The 20791-nt window shown below is 43.4% G+C and overlaps 1 protein-coding gene across 3 annotated transcripts in view; it reads left to right on the top strand.

Annotated features, from left to right (window-relative positions):
• The window catches only part of HTR4 (5-hydroxytryptamine receptor 4), a 143095-nt gene that overhangs the window by 58248 nt on the left and 64056 nt on the right, over positions 1 to 20791 (top strand). For all 3 annotated transcript variants that reach the window (XM_045826198.1, XM_045826183.1, XM_045826189.1), the window contains exons 3-4: positions 16201 to 16326; positions 17953 to 18153. In XM_045826198.1, coding sequence (XP_045682154.1) covers positions 16201 to 16326; positions 17953 to 18153 — 327 coding nt within the window. The remainder of the gene's footprint in view (positions 1 to 16200; positions 16327 to 17952; positions 18154 to 20791) is intronic.

Genomic DNA, 20791 nt, shown 5'->3' on the forward strand with positions numbered 1-20791 from the left:
TTTTATGTAACAAATAATTACAAAACACAAGAACAGATACAAAGTATTTCAGGTACTACCCATCTGTAATGCACACCCTGATTTTTCCCTCAAAAATTCGGGCAAAAAAGTATGCATTATACATAGCAAAATACAGTAGCTTATGGCAGAGCTAGGATTTGAACTCAGGCCTGGCTGACTTCAAAGCTTTTGTTCTGAATCTCTCTTACGCTAGGGAATTATGCAAATTCTGAATCTCTGTAGGCAAGAAATAGGCTTAGATATCTTACATTGCTAAATGTAATAATGAAATGCACATAAATGATGTGATAAATTTGGAGTAATCTCTGAGAACTATGAGGAAAATACATTCATTGAAAGTTACATATTCTGTGTGTAACTCAATATAAAATATTATTAGGATGACCGTGAAAAAGGAAGGTTTGCTATGTCCCGGGCTTAATTTAAAGAAAGAATGATAACATATAAATACTTAAGTGTATTTCTCCAGTTGTCAAGTTAACTTGGCAGGAGCTGCCAGCTAGAGTTGACGAAATCCCCCTGCAAGAAGAGAATGCCTGGAATTTGGACAAACAGAGCTTGATGTGCAGGGACCAGAAGAGGGGGCACTGCCACGGTTCTGCAGCGTTTTGGAGGGCCCCTGATTTCCGAAGGCAGCACAGTTATCAGAGGCAGGCAGAGGAGCACCAGGATTCCTCTAAGGACTAGCAGTGAATGTGGCAAGGTATAAGGATGCTGGTATAAGGACCTTTCCTCTTAAGTCCTAGCTGTAAATCCTCCTCCTCCTCCTTATCATCATCATCATCACCAAGGGCTCACTATGTGCCAGACAATTTTCTAAGTTCTTTACATGCCTCTTCTCATCTAATCCTCAAATAACCCTAAGAGTTGGCACTTGTGATTATTTCTGTTTTAAAAATGAGAAACCTAAAACACACAAAACTTGAATAACATGCTCTAGGTAAATATTAAGTACTGACTGGAAGCCAGGCAGGTCTCCAAAGATTATTTTCTTAGCTGCTCTACCCTTCCCTGTGGGAAAAATGCTAACCGCCAAGGAAAATGTATTTTTTGTTTAAGATGGAGGTACCTATACATGGCCAGGAGGTGATGTTCAATGAAAGTATACATGTTACATTATTACTTACATAAATAGGAAAGGCACACGTTATATTATTACTTATATAAAAAGGAAAGGCATACTTGTTCAAACAGTGCTATAATGTTGATTAGAAAATAATTAGTCACCAATAACAGGAGATACCCGTGGAGTGTGCCTGGGACTAGGTGTTAGGTAGTAGTCAAAATACGGTTTCGGTTTATTTGAAATGTTTGAATTTTTCCTGGTGAATTAATAGTTTCATAGTAAATTGTTCATTAATTATGAAATAGGTCAAACTAACAGAATGGCATATAGCATAGTGTAACAGATTCCCACACACCCATCCTTGGGCTTAGGAAATGGGGGAAATGAGAGTAATTATTAATATGTTAATTATTATCATGTTTTGTGGTTTTAACTTTATGTAAATAATGTACTGAATGTATTCTTCTACAACTTGCTTTTTTAAATACTCAGCATTGTATGTGCAAAATGTATCGATATTGCTATGTTTCCCTAGTTCAGTTTAATTTTTTTCACTCCCGTGTCATAGGCTTCTTTATGATGGGAGGGGGAGAAAGACCTCAGGCATAGGAAAAGGAAGGAATCCAGGTCTGAACTAGTGTGCACAACAGTGTGAACTAGTGAATGAGTGTGCAACCCTGGTGTTTGAATGGGGCCAGACTGTAATGCCAGGCAGGCTGAGTTGAGGTGCAGACCTCTTTGGAACTGAGCAGGAGCTGCCCGCCTCTCCTTTCATGAAGGACAATACTAGCTCCAGACCTGGAGGCTGAGAGGAGCCTGTATTTGCTCCAGGTCGGAGGGAAGAGATGAGCAGAGGCAGGGAGGCAGAGAAGAGATTCACCAGTCTCTTGACTGGTCAGTGAGCCGTAGTACCAGCAGCCAGGCAATCACTGTATCTACAGCTGAGTTGCTCATTTTCTAGGGTGCTTGGTGTTTAACTCTCATGTGCACATACTTAATTCATGATCCTATAGTTAATTCATTATCCTATTGCTTGCTCTTGGAGTGTTATCATCAGCTCTACTGTGAGGGCATTTTAACAGCAGAAACCAGAGAAAATTACCTTATGGCAATTGGTGATCGATGAGAAATAAAATGAATTCAGTGGTGGGTGGGAATTTGACTTAATGTAAAATGTCAAAAATAAATAATTTCCCTGAGAACATAAGAAGTGCCATGTATTATAGGACTTGTGGTCCCTCAAGCCCAATATTGTTTCACTAACTCTGGCAATGGGGAAGCGTTGGTGGGAGGTGAGGTGGTTCTTTCCCCATTACGAACTTGGACAGGTTGGGAGGTCAGTTTTTGACACACACCCGTTCAGGTGCTCAGGAACACCACATACGTAGGCCTACTTAGGTAAGAATGAGTGAATGAAATTAATCTCTTTGAATCTGAGTTTTCTTTTCTGAAAGTATCGATTACAATAATAATCCTAACCTCTCTGTTGTGTGCATTAAACAGGAATAGCTGGGGCACATTTGTTAACTGAAGGCTGAATTCAGACGTGTCGTTTCACTCTGTCTCGCGTGTGTGCATGTGTATGGCTGATGATGCCTGTTTGGCCTTGTCTGGGGTGTTGTATCCAACACTGATTAGTCTGACTGGCTGCTAACAGGCTTGGGTGAACAGCAGACCATTTTGTCTCCCAAGCACTTGCTGTCCTGTCTGTAGCTGAACAGGGAGTCTGCCAGTTGGGTCCTGGTTTTTAGGAAGAAATATGGATAGCACTACAAATCTTGCCACAGGGGTTTCTCCCAGTGGAAATCCTTGCCTTGCCTTCTGTTTGAGTTTTCTGATTATGATTTCTCCTTAGGGACAGAGGTAGTGAGATGGACTCTCTTGTTGTGGAGAAGAGAAGCAATGATTCAACAGGAACAGTCACCCTGTGTTTTGTGGTCTGTTTGAATTGAGCAAAATTCACCCCAGTGCTTGGTCATCCACGTGGCTGGTCTGAGAACCAGTTACTGCCATCTAAAAGTCAGGCTGCACCTGTTGTCCTGGGTTCCCCAGTGTCTAATCCTGTTCCTTTCAGCGTGGGCGTGCTTATTATTCCTCTAGTCTGTTAGATGAAGGAACAGCTTCGACAGTGCCATTGACTTATACTCCTGTAACCTTTTCTTGCAGCCCCCTGGTGTTGGGGAGCTCACTACATCGTGAGGCTTCGCAGGGCAGCTCTGGAGGAGGGCAGGAAGGAAAAGTACCAGACTGCCCCGGCCGGGCCCATGAGGTGCACTGCTGCTCACGGTGCTGCGGTGGTGTTCGTTGTGCTGCTCACGGTGCTGCTCTCCGGGGCACACTGCAGGTTTGAACAGCCGAGCTCCCTGATGGCTAGGTGGGGCCATGTGACTAGTTCTGGCCAATGCGCTGTTGAGTGGAAATGATGTAACTCACTTTCAGGTGGGAATATTTCATTACTGGTTTGTGACACGTGCACACACACCCCCCCTCCTACTCCTTAAGTTCTCTTTCCCCCAAGCATGGCCACTGACAACATTAAGGATGTGGCTCCTCCTGTGACATCAGTCTAGGTCCCTGAGTGAACGTGATGAGCAGAGTTCCCTGACCACCCACAATGGACATGTACAGGGGATGAAAAAAAGAAAACAAAGGTCATCAGCTGCTGATGACTGAGGGTTGTCTGTGACTGGAGTACAATCTAAACCATTCTGACTGACACAATGATGATGGAGAACCATTCTCAGAAACTTTCATATTGCATTTCAGCTACACATGTCGATTGAACCAGAATGTGAGAAGAAAGGGATCTGTCATTTTCTCTTTGTTTCCGTTGAATTCTGCCTTCTGGTATCTTCTCTCACTGGACCCGGCCACAGCCTTTAGGGATACGTGACACTGTTTCAGGGATAAACGTTAGCTACCCCAATGCCTGAGCCTTCCGGTGTCTAAGCTAAAATCCCTATTTCCTCAACTACTTTGCTTGTGATACAAGGAATAAGTCAAAGTCCTTCTAAAAACAATTCTGGTTAACTCCATCTAGGTATTTTTGCATATCTCTGGATAATCATTATCCAGGATAATTCTCAGGACAGCCTTAGACTTCCAGAAACTTCAGCATTCCTACTGTTAAGATCCCACAGACTGCCTACGGTGTGTCATGTTTTAAGGTGAGAAAGGTGAGGGATAGTGAAAAAGTCTCAGGATCAATGGATGGAATATCCCAAGAGAGTCAAAGCGTTGCTGGCATCAAAGTGCTAGATGAATGAGTTCTAAAGATAGGAAATGATGTTGGAGAGGAAGATGTTTAAACCTGAGATTTTGAGGCGTTGCAGCTATTGGTGATGACAAGTTCAAGGTTTCAACACTGGAGTAACTGAGGAAGCGTGAAGCACAGGCGCATTGGAGGAGAGCAGGTTCCAGGCTTTGCAGTTCTCAAATGAGTTATCAGAGTAAGAGGCAAGCATTTACATTCATCTGTATTTCAGGCGATATCATTTTAACTTTTAGATTATCTTCATAAGTTATGCCATTGATTAAAATTTTAGAACATTGATCCTAGTACATCATGGGGCCCTGGAGTTCAGAAGACCAAGGTTCAAATTCTGAATTCACTACTTAGTACTTACACCGATTTAAATTTTTGAGCCTCAGTTTTTTCACCTGTAAGTTAAACACAGTAGTAACACCTCTCTTCATAGGCTTGTTTTGACAATAGAATGCTTGAAAAACAGAATGTCTTCCTGGCACACAGTGGCACTTAGATAATGAAGACTATTCTTTATCCCATTATTAGTCAAGCTGAGAGGCCACAGCGGCCCGAAGGATTGGAAAGCTGCCACAGTCAACCCTGATGGGATTTCCTTATTACATTACATTACATTATACTACATTAAATTACATTACATTACATTACAGATTGCATCCTAGCATTTATTTGCAAGCTAACCACAAAATTAATTTTTCTATCTCAGTGGTTCCTAGCACATGGAAGCATTTCCACCCCATAAATTATTCTGAGAAAGAATAACACGCATGCACACACACACTCCAGAATCACACAAATTTGATTTGCCAATATTGTCAAGTTAGATATTCATTAGATAATGAAATACAGCTTTTTATGGAAGGCGTGTACCATAGCTGTTAAAAATCCTTCAGTGCTCTGAACGAGAAGAGCTTGAAACTAGAGTGTTATCTTTCTAATTCTCTTAGTAGAGAAGTGGTGTGCAGCCTCTGTCTCTGCTCTGTTATTTTCAACCTTGGACATTCACGGGTCTTCTTGCACTGCACCTGCCGAGTACGGAGAAGTCAGGAGCTGCTCCTCCAACAAGACGAGCTTGTCGTGCGTTCGTTCTAGACAAGACACCTGAAGTTCCAGCGAAGAAAACAGCCAAGCTCTTGAGGCCATTATGCTGTTCTAGACCAATGACTCTCAACCGTAGTAGATCAACCGCTACCCTAGTTTTTTAAAACAAGTGTTTTGTAACACTCCTTGACTCTACTAAAGTGAAATCACGAATAATGTAACCTATCTGTACGCAATTTAAAAATTACCCGCCTAATGCCTTAACTGGAATACAAAAAGCAATAAAATGAAAGTGACTTATAATAAAATAGCATGCATTTCATAATATAAATGTTCATCTACAATAGAAAACATAATAAGGCAGTCAGATATCTGTGCTTGTATGTTAAGTCACCATGACATGTGGCTGCTACCGACAAAGTCCAGTGCTAGCACGTTGTGTTGGCTGCTCCAGTATGTGAATGGCATTATGACATATAGAGAATACTTGATTTGAACACAATGAAAACATAATCTTCCTGTCATTTTGTACATATAAATTACTGTGCAGAAATGTTCATGTTTATATCTAAAAGATGTTAAGTTCTAGATCAGCTAATTATGAACACATTTTCCACTCACACAGATGGCTAATAGGGTATTCTAAAATCACGGAGAATGTGGGATGGTATTTTTATTAATAAGAGATTGTCCCTCATATTATGATGTCCCCTGTCCTTGTCCTCTTCTGAAATGCCTGGAGTATTCCTCAATCATTACCACAACCAAAGTCCACAAATATTTTCAACAGCCTCTAAGAGTGGTATCACTTCTACTGAGAGCCATGTGCTAGATCAGTGGACTACAGGACAAACAATTAAAAGGTTTCTAAATTACTAAGGCTGAAGTCCATTAAAAACAATACCTCACCTATCCCTCTATACTCCAGACATGTCAAAAGGCGAGGCTGATCATGTCACGTCCAATGCCAACTTTAAAACAACTTGTGACCCTGCACGGAACTGTTGGTAGAGACCTAATGACCTAGCCCCGCCTCCTGATCTGACCCTTGTAGACCTCCTGTCATGCTACCTGCCCTGGCCACCTGCATCCAGGGGTCGTGCTGCTCTTCTGTTGGCAGCTGAGTGAGTCATGTCCTTCTCACTGCAGAGCTTCCAGCGCTGGCCCCTGACATGTGCTGCCTCTTTTCAGTGCGCTCTGTTCTTCCTTTAAATTACAGCTCCATTATCACTCCCCCGGGAGAGTGTTTTCGGGTCTCCCTCAGGGTCAGCGCCAGCCTGTGCAGCTCTTCTCATCGCCCCCACAGCAGCTGTAAGTCTACAGACATGCAATTACTGGATTTATGTCTGCTCCAGTGGCCTCTGAGCTCTCCAAGTAAAGGAGCCACGCCTTCATTCTCTTCCTAGTGACTGAAATAGAGTGGATTCCCGAATATTCTGTTGAGTGAATATACAAAAGACAGAGTGAATGAAGGCATGGTTGAATGAACAAAGGAGCAAATATACGCCTATAGCAAGGCTGACATTCCTTGGCCAAGCCTCTCTGAATCAGTGAGCTTGTTTGTTTTCTGGTTAGAGCAGAGCTCACACCTAATGGCTCGGAGAAAAGAATGCTCTCCTGTGTGCCCTGTCTGGCCAGGGCGGTGTGTTAACTACTTCTAGTGTGAAGTGAGAAGGGTTGTGAGTTTGCTGGAAGTGCAAAATATTCCTGGAGTTTCAAATCCCAGTAATACCCCAAATGAAAAGTCTCCCATCCGCTTCCACTCCCCTGCCCCAAATATTTATTAACAAGTTTTTGTGCATTCTTATGGCCATAGCCTCCGAATAGATATATAGATATCATGCATAGCTCTTCTGGTTTTATTTTCATTCAAACTCTTATGGTATCATATTATGTGCATTGGTCTATAATTTTTTAATTTAATTATGTGCCTGGGAGATATTTTTATTACTTTATTAATATTTTATTTCTACAATTTTATTGATTACATATGTAAAGATATATATAGATATATATGTATATATACTCATAAAGATATATATATGTATATATTCTTTTATTTTTAAAAGATTTTATTTATTTATTATTAGAGAGAGGGGAAGGGAAGGAGAAAGAGAAACATCGATGTGTGGTTGCCTCTCATGCGCCCCCTACTGGGGACCTTGCCTACAAACCAGGCATGTGCCCTGACTAGGAATCAAACTGGCGACCCTTTGGTTTGCAGGCCTGTGCTCAATCCACTGAGCTACAGCAGCCAAGGCTGTACATATATTCTTTTCATTTTAAAAAGAAAATATCTCAAATATAACAAAAGCTGCTGAGAAAAATGAAAGAATACCTTTGCATCCCCGATCCAGCTTAAGATATAAAATATTACAAATGCTTACAGTTGAAACCTCCTCCTGATAAATCTCCTCTCTTTCTGCCCCTGCACCACAATCACTTTCTTGGTTTCATTGTTCATGAACCCAGTGCATGCCTTTATACATTTTATTAGATGTGTATGGATCCCTTCTCATTCTTTTTACAGTCTGCATAATATCTAAGTGTATCAAGTGCCATGATTTAATTAGTCACTCCCACATTGGTGAACTTTATATTGTTGGCAAGTGTTCATTCCAGTACAACTCAGTGTGATGATGAACCAACCATCTCAAGAGTGGTGAGTAGGGCCATGACAGGTTCCAACCTAAGCATTTTACCAAGCTCCTGCTTCGTACTGGGAGAAGCGTGGACTCTGTATAGGAACAGTGGAAGCAGGGAGGCTTGCCATCACCCGGGAAAAGCCTGATGTAGTTAAAACAGGTGGTAACCGGGGGAGGAGCTGGGCAAGGGTCAGAATGAGGAGCTGCTTCTAAGGCAGAGGGAACAGGATTTGCTGACGTAGGTGAGGTATGAGAGGAAGAGACCTGTGATGAATTACTCCAAGGTTTGGGGCTTGAGCAGCTGGAACATAGAGGGTGAGGGAGCTCAAGAGTTCATTTTGGAAACGTTAGATGAAGCCATCTAACAGACTGACAGCTGAAGACGGGGCAGGCGGTTGTGGCTGTCCACTGGTCTAGGCAAAGGTGACGGAAAGGCCTCGGTGAGGGCATTGACAGCAGACTGGAGAGAAGTGAAGAGACCTAAGAGGTGCTCACCAAATAAATGAACAAACAAAACAGAAACAGCCTCCTCCATACAGAGAACAGACTGAAGGTTGTCAGAGGGGAGGGGGCTTGGAGGGCTGGGTGGAATAGGTGAAGTGATTGAGAAGTATGATTGGCAGCTACAAAACAGACGTGGGGATGTAAAGTACAGCACAGGGAATATCATCAGTAGCATTGGAATAACTACATACAGTGCCAGGTGGGCACTGGGAACATCGGGGGGACACTTTGTCATGTCTGTGACCGTCTAACCACTCTGCTGTACACCTGAAACTAAGTCAAAATCATATTGAATGTAAATTATAATTGGAAAAAATAAAAAATAATTTAAAAAAGAGATACTCAGAATAAGTAATGACGAGTGAAGGAGAAGAAGAAATGGAGTCACATGCCTGGTTTCTGGCTTGGTTAATTAGAATGGTGCTGCTTTCTGCTGAGTGAGAAACTCCAGAGAAATGAATGACTCCCAGTTAAATACATTCCTTGTAGTAAGCTCTTAGGAGTCTTTGTGTTTCTATACCAAATTCTTCTTTAGACCAAACTTATCGCTGGTCCCCGAAGAGCAGAGGCCATCAAATCTGCTTTATAAAGGGCCAGAGAGTACACAGTCTCAGCCTGTATGAGCCACATGGTCTCTGTGTGGCTCGTAAAAGTGCACAGCTGTCCTTACCCAGCCACACCTTTGTAGAGGAAAGCAGCCATAGAAAATACGTATGTGATTGAGTGTGACTGTTCCAATGAGCTCTTATTTACAAAAACAGGCAGTGGACTGGATTCAGCCCGTTGGCTGATGGTTGGCAGTGCCTGCAGTAGAGCAGCACGAAGCAGTTTCTTCTTTCATCTGAGCATAAGATTCTTACATTGTCAGAAGCAGAGGTGAGGAGAGAAATCATAACACTTAGCAAGAGCAAGCCAGGGCCGGAGCTGGATCCATTAGTCATTAGGTCCAGAGGCGGAGGCCGTCAGTTGGAAAGAAACAGGGAGCAGGCTGTTATCAAAGTTATGGGAAATTCGGCTTTTCCTCGAGCCCTTATCCTTGGGGTAAATGATTGAACATACTGGAGAGGCCCTGTGTGGTCCACATTTTCCCCTGGGCTGGATTTCTCATAACCACAAGATGAATTTCAAGGAAATGATCAGCCAAATACTGAAAACATGCCACGTGCATTATTCCAATGGAAGCCATTTCTGTACCTGATGAACATATGGCATCCTGAACAACGTGGGTAAAGGGATGTTTGCAAAAATGATCCAGAGACCCTACACTGAACCTGCATATGCAAATATACTGTAAAGAAAAAAATCTATCTATGAACTGTTTGCTCACTGTCAATATAGAAAGACTAGATTTCTTTAAGTGAGACTTACCTCGAAGGCGTAATTTCCTGGCACTGATCACTGAGCATTTGGTTTCCAGGAAGAACGGAAGCCCTGGTCATTAATACACTGTGAGGCAGTGAGAGTCCTCCCAAACGCAGACCTCAGCTCGTCACATGCACCTGAGCGTGGCCCGACACTCAGATATGGCCGCAGAGAACGGTGGCTTTGATCCTGATATCCTTTGTATTCCTTGCAGCTTTGAACTTTGTTATACTCTATTCAAATAGATCCTCTTTGGGCTTTGAAGTTTTTCTCATGCCTAATACGTGTGATCTCTGAGGCCCTGGAAAAGGCAATTAAGATCTTGCCACAACAATTTTCCTCCGCGTGTTTACATTTGAAAAAGACCTGACCTCCTCAGCTGTGCACCAACCACCTGCCTTCCTGCTCTCCTCGGCAGGGTCTTCAAAACCAATCCAAAAGAGTTCTTTCAGAACTGCATAAAACTCTATTATGCATTATTTCCATCCTGTAAGGATTTCTTTGTCCCCTACCATTTTCTATAGCCAGCATATTTTTATAAGGTATTTTAAGCTGTCATCATCAACATTTTGAATACTAAGGTTCTAGACAAAAAATAAATAAAATAAAACTTTAGCATGTCTTTTTTAAAAGGAAATTTGTTCAATTTCAAGTGAGCACGTTTAACTTTCAGTGGGAAAAGTATTGGACTTACGATCAGAATGTGCAGGTCTAGATCCCAGGTCCACGACTTGGTAGTTGCAGGATCTTACCTCTCTTAACCACGCTGAGCACCCATCTTTCCTGAAAAAAAAAGAGCATCGTGATAGTGAATTACATGGTAATTGTGAAGATGAAACAATCCAACACCAAAAACTTCCTTAGTGTGTTGTTTGCCATATGGTAGGTGCTTGATGAATCCATGTCCAAATCTACCCACTTCTAAGCAGGAAGTTCCAAACCCAGGAGCCAAAGAAAGTAATTTGTAATGAGGGTTAGGGTCAAGGGCATCCTTTACAATGCTCTAGGTCAATGTCCTCAAGGTGAAGTCTCCAGACCAATAGCATCAGCATTACCTAAGAACTTGCGGGAAATGAAAACTTTGGGGTCCCATGCCAGACATACTGAAATATGGGTGGGTCCAGCAGCCTGTGTTTTAACTACTGTCACCTCCAGTGTCCCCGGATTACATAAAGTTTCCTCTAACCCAGGAGTCTTCTGTTACACCATCACGTCAGAGCCCGTGATAGTCGCACTACCCGAAGCTGACTCATGACCCAGCAGTGTGAGCCTCTCTGAGGCCCATGGGCTTTGTGAGAAATGCAGAACCTCAGCCTCCATCCCGGACCAAAAGCATCAGAATCTGCATTTTACCAACATCCCCAGTAGATTCCTGTGAATATTGAAGTGTGAGGGGGGGTGACTTTGATACACTGATCACAAACCATATTCCTTATTTCTTCAGTGTGTGCACTTGCTTACTGTCTGCTTCTTCAGTCATGTGAACTGCTTCAGGCGGGGGCATTGTTTACCTCTGTGCTGCTGTATCCCAGCACTTAGCCACATCTCCGCAGGTGGTTGGCAGTCAATACGTATTTGATAAATTAAACATTCCATCTGCCTTCCTCAATTGATCCATGAAGAAACTGAGGCTCAGAAAAAGTAAGTGATATTTTGAAGTTACATGGCTGTTCTGAACAAGGCCAGTGCAAAAAGAAAAGGAAGGAAGGAGCTGAGGGGGGTGGAGAGAGAGAGAGAGAGAGAGAGAGAAGAAAGAAAAAGGAAGGAAGGATGGAAGGGAGGGAGGGAGGGAGGGAGGGAGGGAGGGATGGAGGGAGGGAGGAAAGGAGGAAAAGAAAGTATTCTGAGTACTGTGTATGTGTGTTCTGGGTGATACAACAAAGCATGGCCTAAAATATCTTTGGCTATTGTCCCTGTATGGTCTTCTAATATTGATAACAACGATTGCTTATTTATAATATACATTGTCACTTACAGTCCACTTTCACACATACTTTCACTTAGGGTTCTATGTGGAAATTTACCCAGAACTATTGTTGTAGGTTTTCTTTTATTAAGAACAGAGAAAATGGAAAATAAAACCAACACATTTGTGGAGTTTCTTTATTAATGCACCAAGAGATCACTGAAAAAGGGGAAAAAAAAACAAAAAGTAAACTTTCCCATGAGAGTAACCTTAAAAGACCCTGTTTAGTGGAGTGGACAGAACTCTTCAGTCAGGTGGGAACTGTCTGGAAGTGGCTGACACTCTTGGAGGATGTCAGAGGTAACCCCAAGGGTCTAACGTGGATTGAACAGAAGTGATTCCTAATTTATTTTTATTTTCATTACTGGCCTTAACATTTAGTTCCACAGACATTTCTGCCTAATTAAAAAAGTTCCTTCTGTGGTTAAATTATGCTTGTCACTCACAGTTTAAAGTTTAGCTCTTTCTAGCTCCTAATTGGCATGCCACAAATGAACCATAACATTGAACTTGGGGTTCTCTGACCCTGACATTCCCAGCTGGTTTGAAATACACCTTCTCTGGATCTGGAGATGTGCACCACATACTCTGAAACTGTTTTTTTTTCCCTCCTACAAAAGGAAAGGAAGTGCAGGGAGATGGCTCTAATGGTGAGACTCAGCTGATGGACAGTCTGTTTTCTAAGGATATGTTCAGCCCGTTGCCCACAGACAAGAAGGGGACCTAAAAGCTGCCAATCTCACTCCCCTCCAATACAGTGTCCTGACCTGTGGTTATCCATGTATTCTTTCTTATTGTGATAAATTATACATAACATGGAAGTTGTCATTAATACATCAAATAACCATTTTAAATGTACAATTCAGTGACAATAAGTACGTTCACAATGGTGTGCGACCATCACCACTACCCATTTCCAGAAATTTTGCAGTGCCCCAGGCAGAAACTCTGTACTCATTAAATAATTCCTCTCCTCATTTACCTGTTCTAGGCTCTTCACATAAGTGGAATGATACAATATTTATCATTTTGTGTCTAGTTTACTTCACTTAGCACAGTGTGTTTAAAGTTTCATCCATGTGATAGCATGTATCAGAAATTTATGATGGAATGAAATTCCATAGGATGTACAAACCACATTCTGTTTTGGGTCGTTTCCATTTTTTTGGCTACTGTGAATAATGCTGTGAACATTGGTGTGTATGTATCTGTTCAAGTCCCTGCTTTCAATTTAATCTATGTTCAGCCTTTTGAGAAACCACTAAACTGTTTCCCACAGCAGCTGCACCATTTTAAATTCCCACCAGCAATCCACAAAGGTGCCAATTTCTCCACACTTGTTATTTTTCACTTTTGTTTTGCTTTTATAGAAGCCACCTTATTGGGCATGAAGGGGTATCTCACTGACATCTAGGCATTCTTTTTTCTTTTTTTTTAGATTTTATTTATTTATTTTTAAAGAGAGGGAAAGGGAGGGAGAAAGAGATGGAGAGAAACACCCATCGGTTGCCTTTCACACACCCCCAACTGGGGACCTGGCCTGCAACCCAGGCATGTGCCCTGACTGGGAGTGGAACTGGTGACCTATTGATTCACAGGCTGGCACTTAATCCACTGAGCCGCGTCAGCCAAGGCGACATCTGGGCATTCCTAAACGCTTTCTGAGCTGGGAGCTCTACACAGCACCAGGAAACTATTGCCTGTCAGGAAGTCCTTATTTGCATGACTAAAGCTTGCCCTCCTCTAGCTGTGATTGTCAACCTTGGCTGCAGTTAGAAGCAACTGGAAACAATTCCAATATTAGGCTACAACCCAGGCTAATTAAATCAGCATATTTGAGGGTGGGGCCCTAACATCAACATTTCTAAGGCTCCTCAGGTCATTTCAATATGCAGCCAAAGTTGAGGACCAACTCAGCTGGAAGCGTGCTCACTCTTCTAACTTCCTTGCACCATCTGCAGTGCCTGAAGTGTGACACACCTGTCACTGGGCCTTCTCTGATCACTCTGGTAAATAGCCATCAGGCACCTCACACTGGCAGTCCTGCCCTGCTTTCCTCCTAGACTTTTTGCTCTAACATGGACCACCAGCTGACGTTTGATATAAATTCTTTCTATCTATCCATTGTCTGCTCTCTGTTTTTGCTTATTTCTGCTTTCCCAGGACATATAACAATGCCTGGTGCAGGCAAGGCGCTCAGAAAGTATTGTTGAATGGATGCTTGCACAGATGTCTTATTTCAAATGACAGCCCTTCAGGTAGTTAAAAATAGCTTTTGTGTCTTGTACTGGGTCTTCGCTAGGTGAAATCTCTGTGTCTTCAATCAGTTTTCAAAGACATCGAAGGATAAACTTGATTATTAGGAATACAATATGTCTTTCTTTCATTCAACAAGCAAATAATTGAGCCCTTCCTAGGTACTTCACATACCTCTGCACTCCAGATACCATAGAGTAGACTGTGCCTGGCACTGGGAACTGTGCTGGAAAAGGTACGTGAAGTCGATCTAGGGGATGGGGGTGGGCACAGACAAGAATCAGTAGCAGGAGTCATTTCAGATAACAATAAATGCTATAAGAAAATGACAAATGTGGGCTGTGACACATTAAGTGGGGGTTAGCTTTAATCTGAGACCCAAAGGGCAGGAATAAGCACTCCAGGAAGAAGGCACAGCTGATAGAGGCCAGAAGGACAACAAGTTTCAGAGGAGCTGAGTCGGAGCCTCTGAGAAGGACAAGGAAAAAGCCACTGTCACCTCCTTTGTTAGACACTTTACCTCTGTTAACATGGCCTAAGGTCCAATTAGTTTTGGGTAGCCACAACACCCTATGAAGGTCTTTTCTCTCATTGAGTTAAATCTCCCTTGTCCAATATTTGTGCTGCCAATAATTGGGATTTAGGTGTGGGAGGGTGATTTAGATGAACTTAACCTCGAATTTCTTCTCATCTGAACCCTAGCCAAACAGACCATCAATCAATCAGTCAATCAATCAGTTAAGAAAAACACTTGTCAGCACGGTGGAGGGACGCTCTTGTTCTTCCATCGCCGGAACAGCGGTTCCTCATTCTGGTCAGCATCTTGTCCTCCGTGTCAGGCCTGGTGGGAGAAGTTCTGGACGAGGCCAGAGCCAGGACAGGCCAGAGCCAGGACGTGCGGGGCTGCTGCCATTTGGGGCCCACAGCCACATGTTGGTTTTCAGTTGAAGGAGCTCAGTAAAGACAGATATTTCTTGATCCTTGGGACCCCGTGGGTCCAGTCGTGGGCTCACGGGGCAGGCAGCCTCTTCCAGACCAGCCGCCAAAATGCTCTGACAACTTGGTTCCCCTTTCTGGGCCTCAGTGGCTTATACTGGAATGTGAGGTTTGAGACTGAGAATTTTAAGAGTGTTTGAAACTTCATTTAAAAAGAACTTTTTATTACTCTGTTAGAAATAATACCTTCCCTTCCCCCACCCCCTGTAGCTTCTTAGTAATCTGCAGACATGCTTTTGTGGATAGGGGACACTCACTTCCACATTAATAAAACGAAATGATTTATACTGGGGCAGCTGTATTTATAGAATCAAATCAGAAGCCAACATTGACAGGAACACAAATTTGAACTGTTACGTTGGGCAACAAAAGAAATGTGGCTTTAGGGCAGTGAAATGAATTCCTATGTTTATTGATTGGCTGCTGTCTTTCCAATGGGCTTGACAGACTCTGAGGCCATTTTGGCCAGGCCAGCTATGTAAGGACAACCTGCAAGCCACGGCCTGTTCCCAGGACAGTTCACCTGCACACGGCAGCTTCTGCACGGGCTGGGATGGGGTCCTGAAAACAGGGTGGCCTTTGTATTCATGCAGACCTGGTTCAGTTACCACCATTCATCCACCCAATGCCACCTTTCCTTCATCCAGTGTGAATGACAAATTGGAATTGACTTTATCAATAGATGAAACATGAAGTCCTGCCTCATGGAGTTTACTAGGTAGACAGGTGCACAAAACAGGGGTCAGCTCAATACATTTCTGAGCACTAGTTGAGGAAGCACAAGCTGACAAAGCACTCTGAAGGGAGCCACAAGGGCTCTGATGGAGAAGAACGGTGCGGTCTCCGGTAGTTCATTCATGTCCCTGAGCCTCCTCCTCCCTGTTATGCAAGGCTCCCCGAAGATACCATGTAAAGTGTCAGGTGCACACAGTGGCATATATTAGGTGCACAATAAGTGTGTGTTTCAGCTGCAGATGGTGCAGATGAATGAAGGAAAGATGAATTTTCTTGCCCCTGTCTCTGGGTTTCCTTCAATTCTTTGTGTGTGTGTGTATGTGTCTGTCTGTGTGTCTTCCAGTTCCAAGGAGGGTTTTAGGTCAGTGGAGAAGGTCGTGCTGCTCACATTTCTCTCGGCGGTGATCCTCATGGCCATCTTGGGCAACCTTCTGGTGATGGTGGCTGTGTGCAGGGACCGGCAGCTCAGGTGAGTAGCATGAGGAAACCTGGGTGGGTATTCTGGCCTCTCCGTGGAGAGCTGGGGTCTGAACTTTGAATATCCATTATAATTTGTCATTATAAAAGGGGGAAAAATCCATGGGGATGATGCTTAGAAATAGAGCAAGGAAGAAAGATCAGATGCAACCCCACAACTCTAACATGACCACTGTGAACACTTAAGTGTGTTTCCATCCTGTCTTTTTCCCTGTGTTTAATTTGGTTGGGTTTTTTAGATTGTGATCACAGTATGTACATACCGTATTTTGCTGTGTATAATGCACACTTTTCTGCCCAAACTTTTTTGGGGGAAAAAAGGGTACACATTCTACATGGGTAGTACAAATTCCATATCTATGTAAATGTTTTTAATTCTTTTATTTATGTTTATGCATTCAAAGTGTAACTCTTATCTGCTTAGAAAGCAGTAATGATATCTATATATAAAATAATACCCTGGATTAAGCTTTTTGGTTTTGCTTCTAAATATAAATAAATAAAAATTGAATTAAAAAATAAAATGAAAGATTTTTTTTCCTGAAAGTTTGGGCCAAAAATGTGGGTGCACATTATACACGGCAAAATATGGTACCTTGAGAGCACATCTAATCTAACTGCTTTACTTTATCAGTTGGTTCAGAGACTGACCCACCTAGGATTTAAACCTGGGTCTTTGGCTCCTCCCACTTCATCAGTCTGAACCCTCACTGCAATTAAGATCACCTGGAGACCTTTTAAAAACTGCTACTGTGTAGTATAAGTATGCCCCATGCAATATTTGGGACATACTTGTACTAAATAAGTATTTATTATTAATCTGAAAGTCAAATTTAACGGGGTGTCCTACACTTTACCTGGCAGCTCTAGGGGTGGATGCATGTGTTAATCACCCCAAATTGCTGACCTAGTCATTCTGGGGTGAAACTTGGGCACCAACGTCTATGAGAATTCAGGGGGTGTTTCCAGTGTGCAGCCTGGATGGAGAGCCACCAGGGCATGAAAGGGGGTAGGAGACGCAGTCCTGCCTTATGTACTGCCTGCCTCTCTAAGCATGGCAGGTGTTAATCCAGTACCATGCAACAAAGCATAAAAGCACACTTCTGATTGGTGTCCCAAACGTGAGGCACGTGGGGGTCAGTCCAAGAGCGGGAAAGAGTGGAGTTTGATGCCATTTGTGAGGGGCGCACCTCGGGAGGTTCCCTGAGAACAACCAGGCTGGAGCCTGTAAGACTGGTGGGTGCAGTTAGGCTGATGGCAGGGAGAGAGAGCACCCTGTGGAGAGGCCCTTGGGAGTTGCTCCACACACAGGGGTCTCAGATCAGGCCAGTGTGGCCACAGGGGAGAGGAGGAACGGGCTTTGGGTACATGAGGAGTGAGGAGTCTGGAGAATTTAGGAGTGGCCAGACCATGCAAGGTTTTTCCAGCCATGTTGCAGAAGGGGAAACTGAACCTCACGGGATACATTACACATTTGACTTTCTTTTCTTTTTCCTCCCTCCCGTCTTTCCTTCTTTCTTTGCTTTCCTTTCTGCCTCTTTTCTCTCTTGCTCCTTTCTCCCAAACTTCCTTCCTTCGTCCCTCCACCTGCCTCGTCCTTGTACTTTTCCACTCACAGGAAAATAAAAACCAACTATTTCATTGTCTCTCTTGCCTTTGCGGATCTGCTTGTGTCCGTGCTGGTGATGCCCTTTGGTGCCATTGAGCTGGTCCAGGACATCTGGATTTACGGGGAGATGTTCTGCCTCGTCCGGACATCTCTAGACGTCCTGCTCACGACAGCATCCATTTTTCACCTGTGCTGCATTTCTCTGGACAGGTAAGGACGGAGCACCGTGCCTAGTGGGGCTCTGGGCCGGAGACAATGGCCTGGAGACTATTGGAGTGTGCCTTTCTTACTTTCCTAATTCCTTAGAAATGAGTTTTAGAGTGTTTAATCTGATTGTTCACTTTAATCTGTACTCATTCACTTTCCAGCCTTTGTGGAGGGCACTCTCAGAGACCTTGTGGACACAGAGTTTAGGAAGGCCTTGGCCTTGCCTGCAAGGGGTTACAATGTAGTAGAGGCAGGTGCCAGCCATTGGGTTTACCATAGAGCTCTCAATTGTACAATGGTGGCATGAATCAAGTTCTGAGGAGGCTGAGTGCCAAGAATTAATACATCTGCCTGGTAGGCAGCGGGAGTGGTTCTGTGTTTGAACATGACCTTCTCTTGAAAGTGTGCTGTATCACAATTTTAGGTGTGTATTTAGGTATGTCCCTGTGACTATGGAGACTCTTTTCCAGAAAGTTAAAGATCATAATAAAATCCCCCAAAACCCAGGGCTAGCATTTCATTCTGCTGCATATTTTTTTTCTTTTTCTTCACATTTGGCTTCAGGAAGCCTAATGGTTTTCATCTTTGCCTCATCTGTGGAGATGTAGGTATTTTAGTTGCATCAGTACTTTAATGTGACTAATTCCAGCTCTTGTGTATCTAACAGTAAAGGAATAATGCAATCCAAAAGTCAGAGGATTACCCGAACATGTGCAGCCAGCACTGCAGCCCTATCTTAGGGGCTGGTTCTCAAAGGAAAGTGTGGGTGCACATCGCATTATCAGAATTACCAGGGACAATCTCTCACTGTCTCTTGAGAGTCCAACAGATCACCAGTTTCTCCTCCTGTCTTGGGATAGGTGACTGTTTCTTTCATTGAGGAACAGGGAAACAGGTGACTAAAATCAAAGACTGTGGTATATCTAAAGTGTGTGCCTTTCAGCACTAAAATCCGAGTCTCCCAGAGAACTACTCGCACTCTGAAAAGTCCTTAGGGACTGAGTCCAGCTGGTGGAACAGCCGATCCGTAGCCATCCCATGGGGCAAGTGCTCAGTGATTGGAATGGCAGGCGTGACGGTCTAGGTTATATAAAGTGTGCTTGCCCTCCTTCTCTCGCTCTCATTTTTCTCCCTCTGCCAAGAACTTGGAGTTGAATATGCTTAAGTTAAATGCATGTATAATGAGATTCCATCTATAACTGGAGATAATGACGTTGATAAAACTGAACTGTTGGTTGACAGCTAGACCGGCAAAATAGTGTATCACAGTTTGACATTTGTGTTTATTAGCTTGTTTATAATAATCTGACTTCAGTACATGAATGACTTCTTCAGACAGTTGGTATATACCGTGTGAAAGTTCACATCAGAAATAATGGAAGGTAAGAAAGTAGAAAATGCATAGACATCCTCCAGGGTAGCCTGCATGTGATCACTGCTCACATGAATTTGGAGAAGGCAAAGCTGAGGGATCAGGGCATCTGGAGGTGGCCTTGAGGTTTGGGCAGAAGCCAGGGGAAGCAAACGAGCCAGGTAGGGAGCGAAGAATGGAGGGAAGAGTAGCATCTCTTTCTGATGTGGAGTTCACTCCGGGCAGCTCTGACAGAAGGACTCAAGGTTCCCTGCATAGATTTCGCTTCCGAGTCCCGTATTAACTGTCAAGTTCTTTTGAAATCATGAAATTTTTCCTGAGTTGTCACGAAGCAGTACGGGCTGGTCATTAAGAACCATCTGCTTTAGAACTCAAGATTTGGTTCAAATCCCAGATCTGCCCATGTTTAGCTCTGAGATTGGTGATAAGTTTGTCAAGCCTTTCTGAGTCTCATTTTCTCATCTCTAAAAACGGGGGCAATGACACCTATTTTACAGGGTTGCAGTTAGGATTAAGTTAGATAATCCATTCAAGGCATAGCATTGGCCCAGCTGGCAGAGCACTCAATGTTAGTGGATGTCAATTTCAGTTTCTCTTAACTATGCATGAAACTCACCAACTTTCTTACCAAACTTGGACCTTCTTCTCCGTGAATAGCTCTAGCAGCTGCATCATTCAGAAACCGGGTAGTTATTCTTAATGTGCTTTTACTTTATCCCCTACATTTAAATAATAAGTCCTATTAGTTTTCCTTCCTGAACAGAACCCAGTCTGTTTCTCCCCATCTCTATCATCCTAGTCCACACTAACACCATCTTTTGCAGGAGTCACTGCAGCCACCTCCTGATTGTTCCTCCACATCTATTTTATGCCCTTCCAAGACACTTGCCTCTCACAAGCCCTCACAGCTATCTTCGAAAAATGCAACTCTGATCCTGTCATTCTTTTGCTGCAGACCCTTCAGTGGCTACTCATTGCATTGGGGATCAATACCAAACTCCTTGGTCTGTAGGGGTTTGAGCTCTTCCCTGTGCCCCAGCCTCATTTCATGCCTTTTGCCAGCCTTGCTTTCTGGCTGCAGCTACCTTGGCCTTCTTTTTCCCTTTCTAGTGCTCTGTGCTCAGCCATCTCGAGACCTCGGCTCCTCTCTCTGCTTGGAAAGTTCCTTTGCCCCTTCCTCTCCTGTATGCCTTTTAGACCTTAGCTCAATCCTCTCTTGCCTACAGAGAAGCCCTCTCTGGCCCCATCAGATCCATTCTCCCTGGAGAC

This window comes from Phyllostomus hastatus, unplaced genomic scaffold (genome assembly GCF_019186645.2).
Source record: "Phyllostomus hastatus isolate PE091 unplaced genomic scaffold, TTU_PhHast_1.1 phas_contig_150, whole genome shotgun sequence".
Lineage (NCBI taxonomy): Eukaryota > Metazoa > Chordata > Mammalia > Chiroptera > Phyllostomidae > Phyllostomus > Phyllostomus hastatus.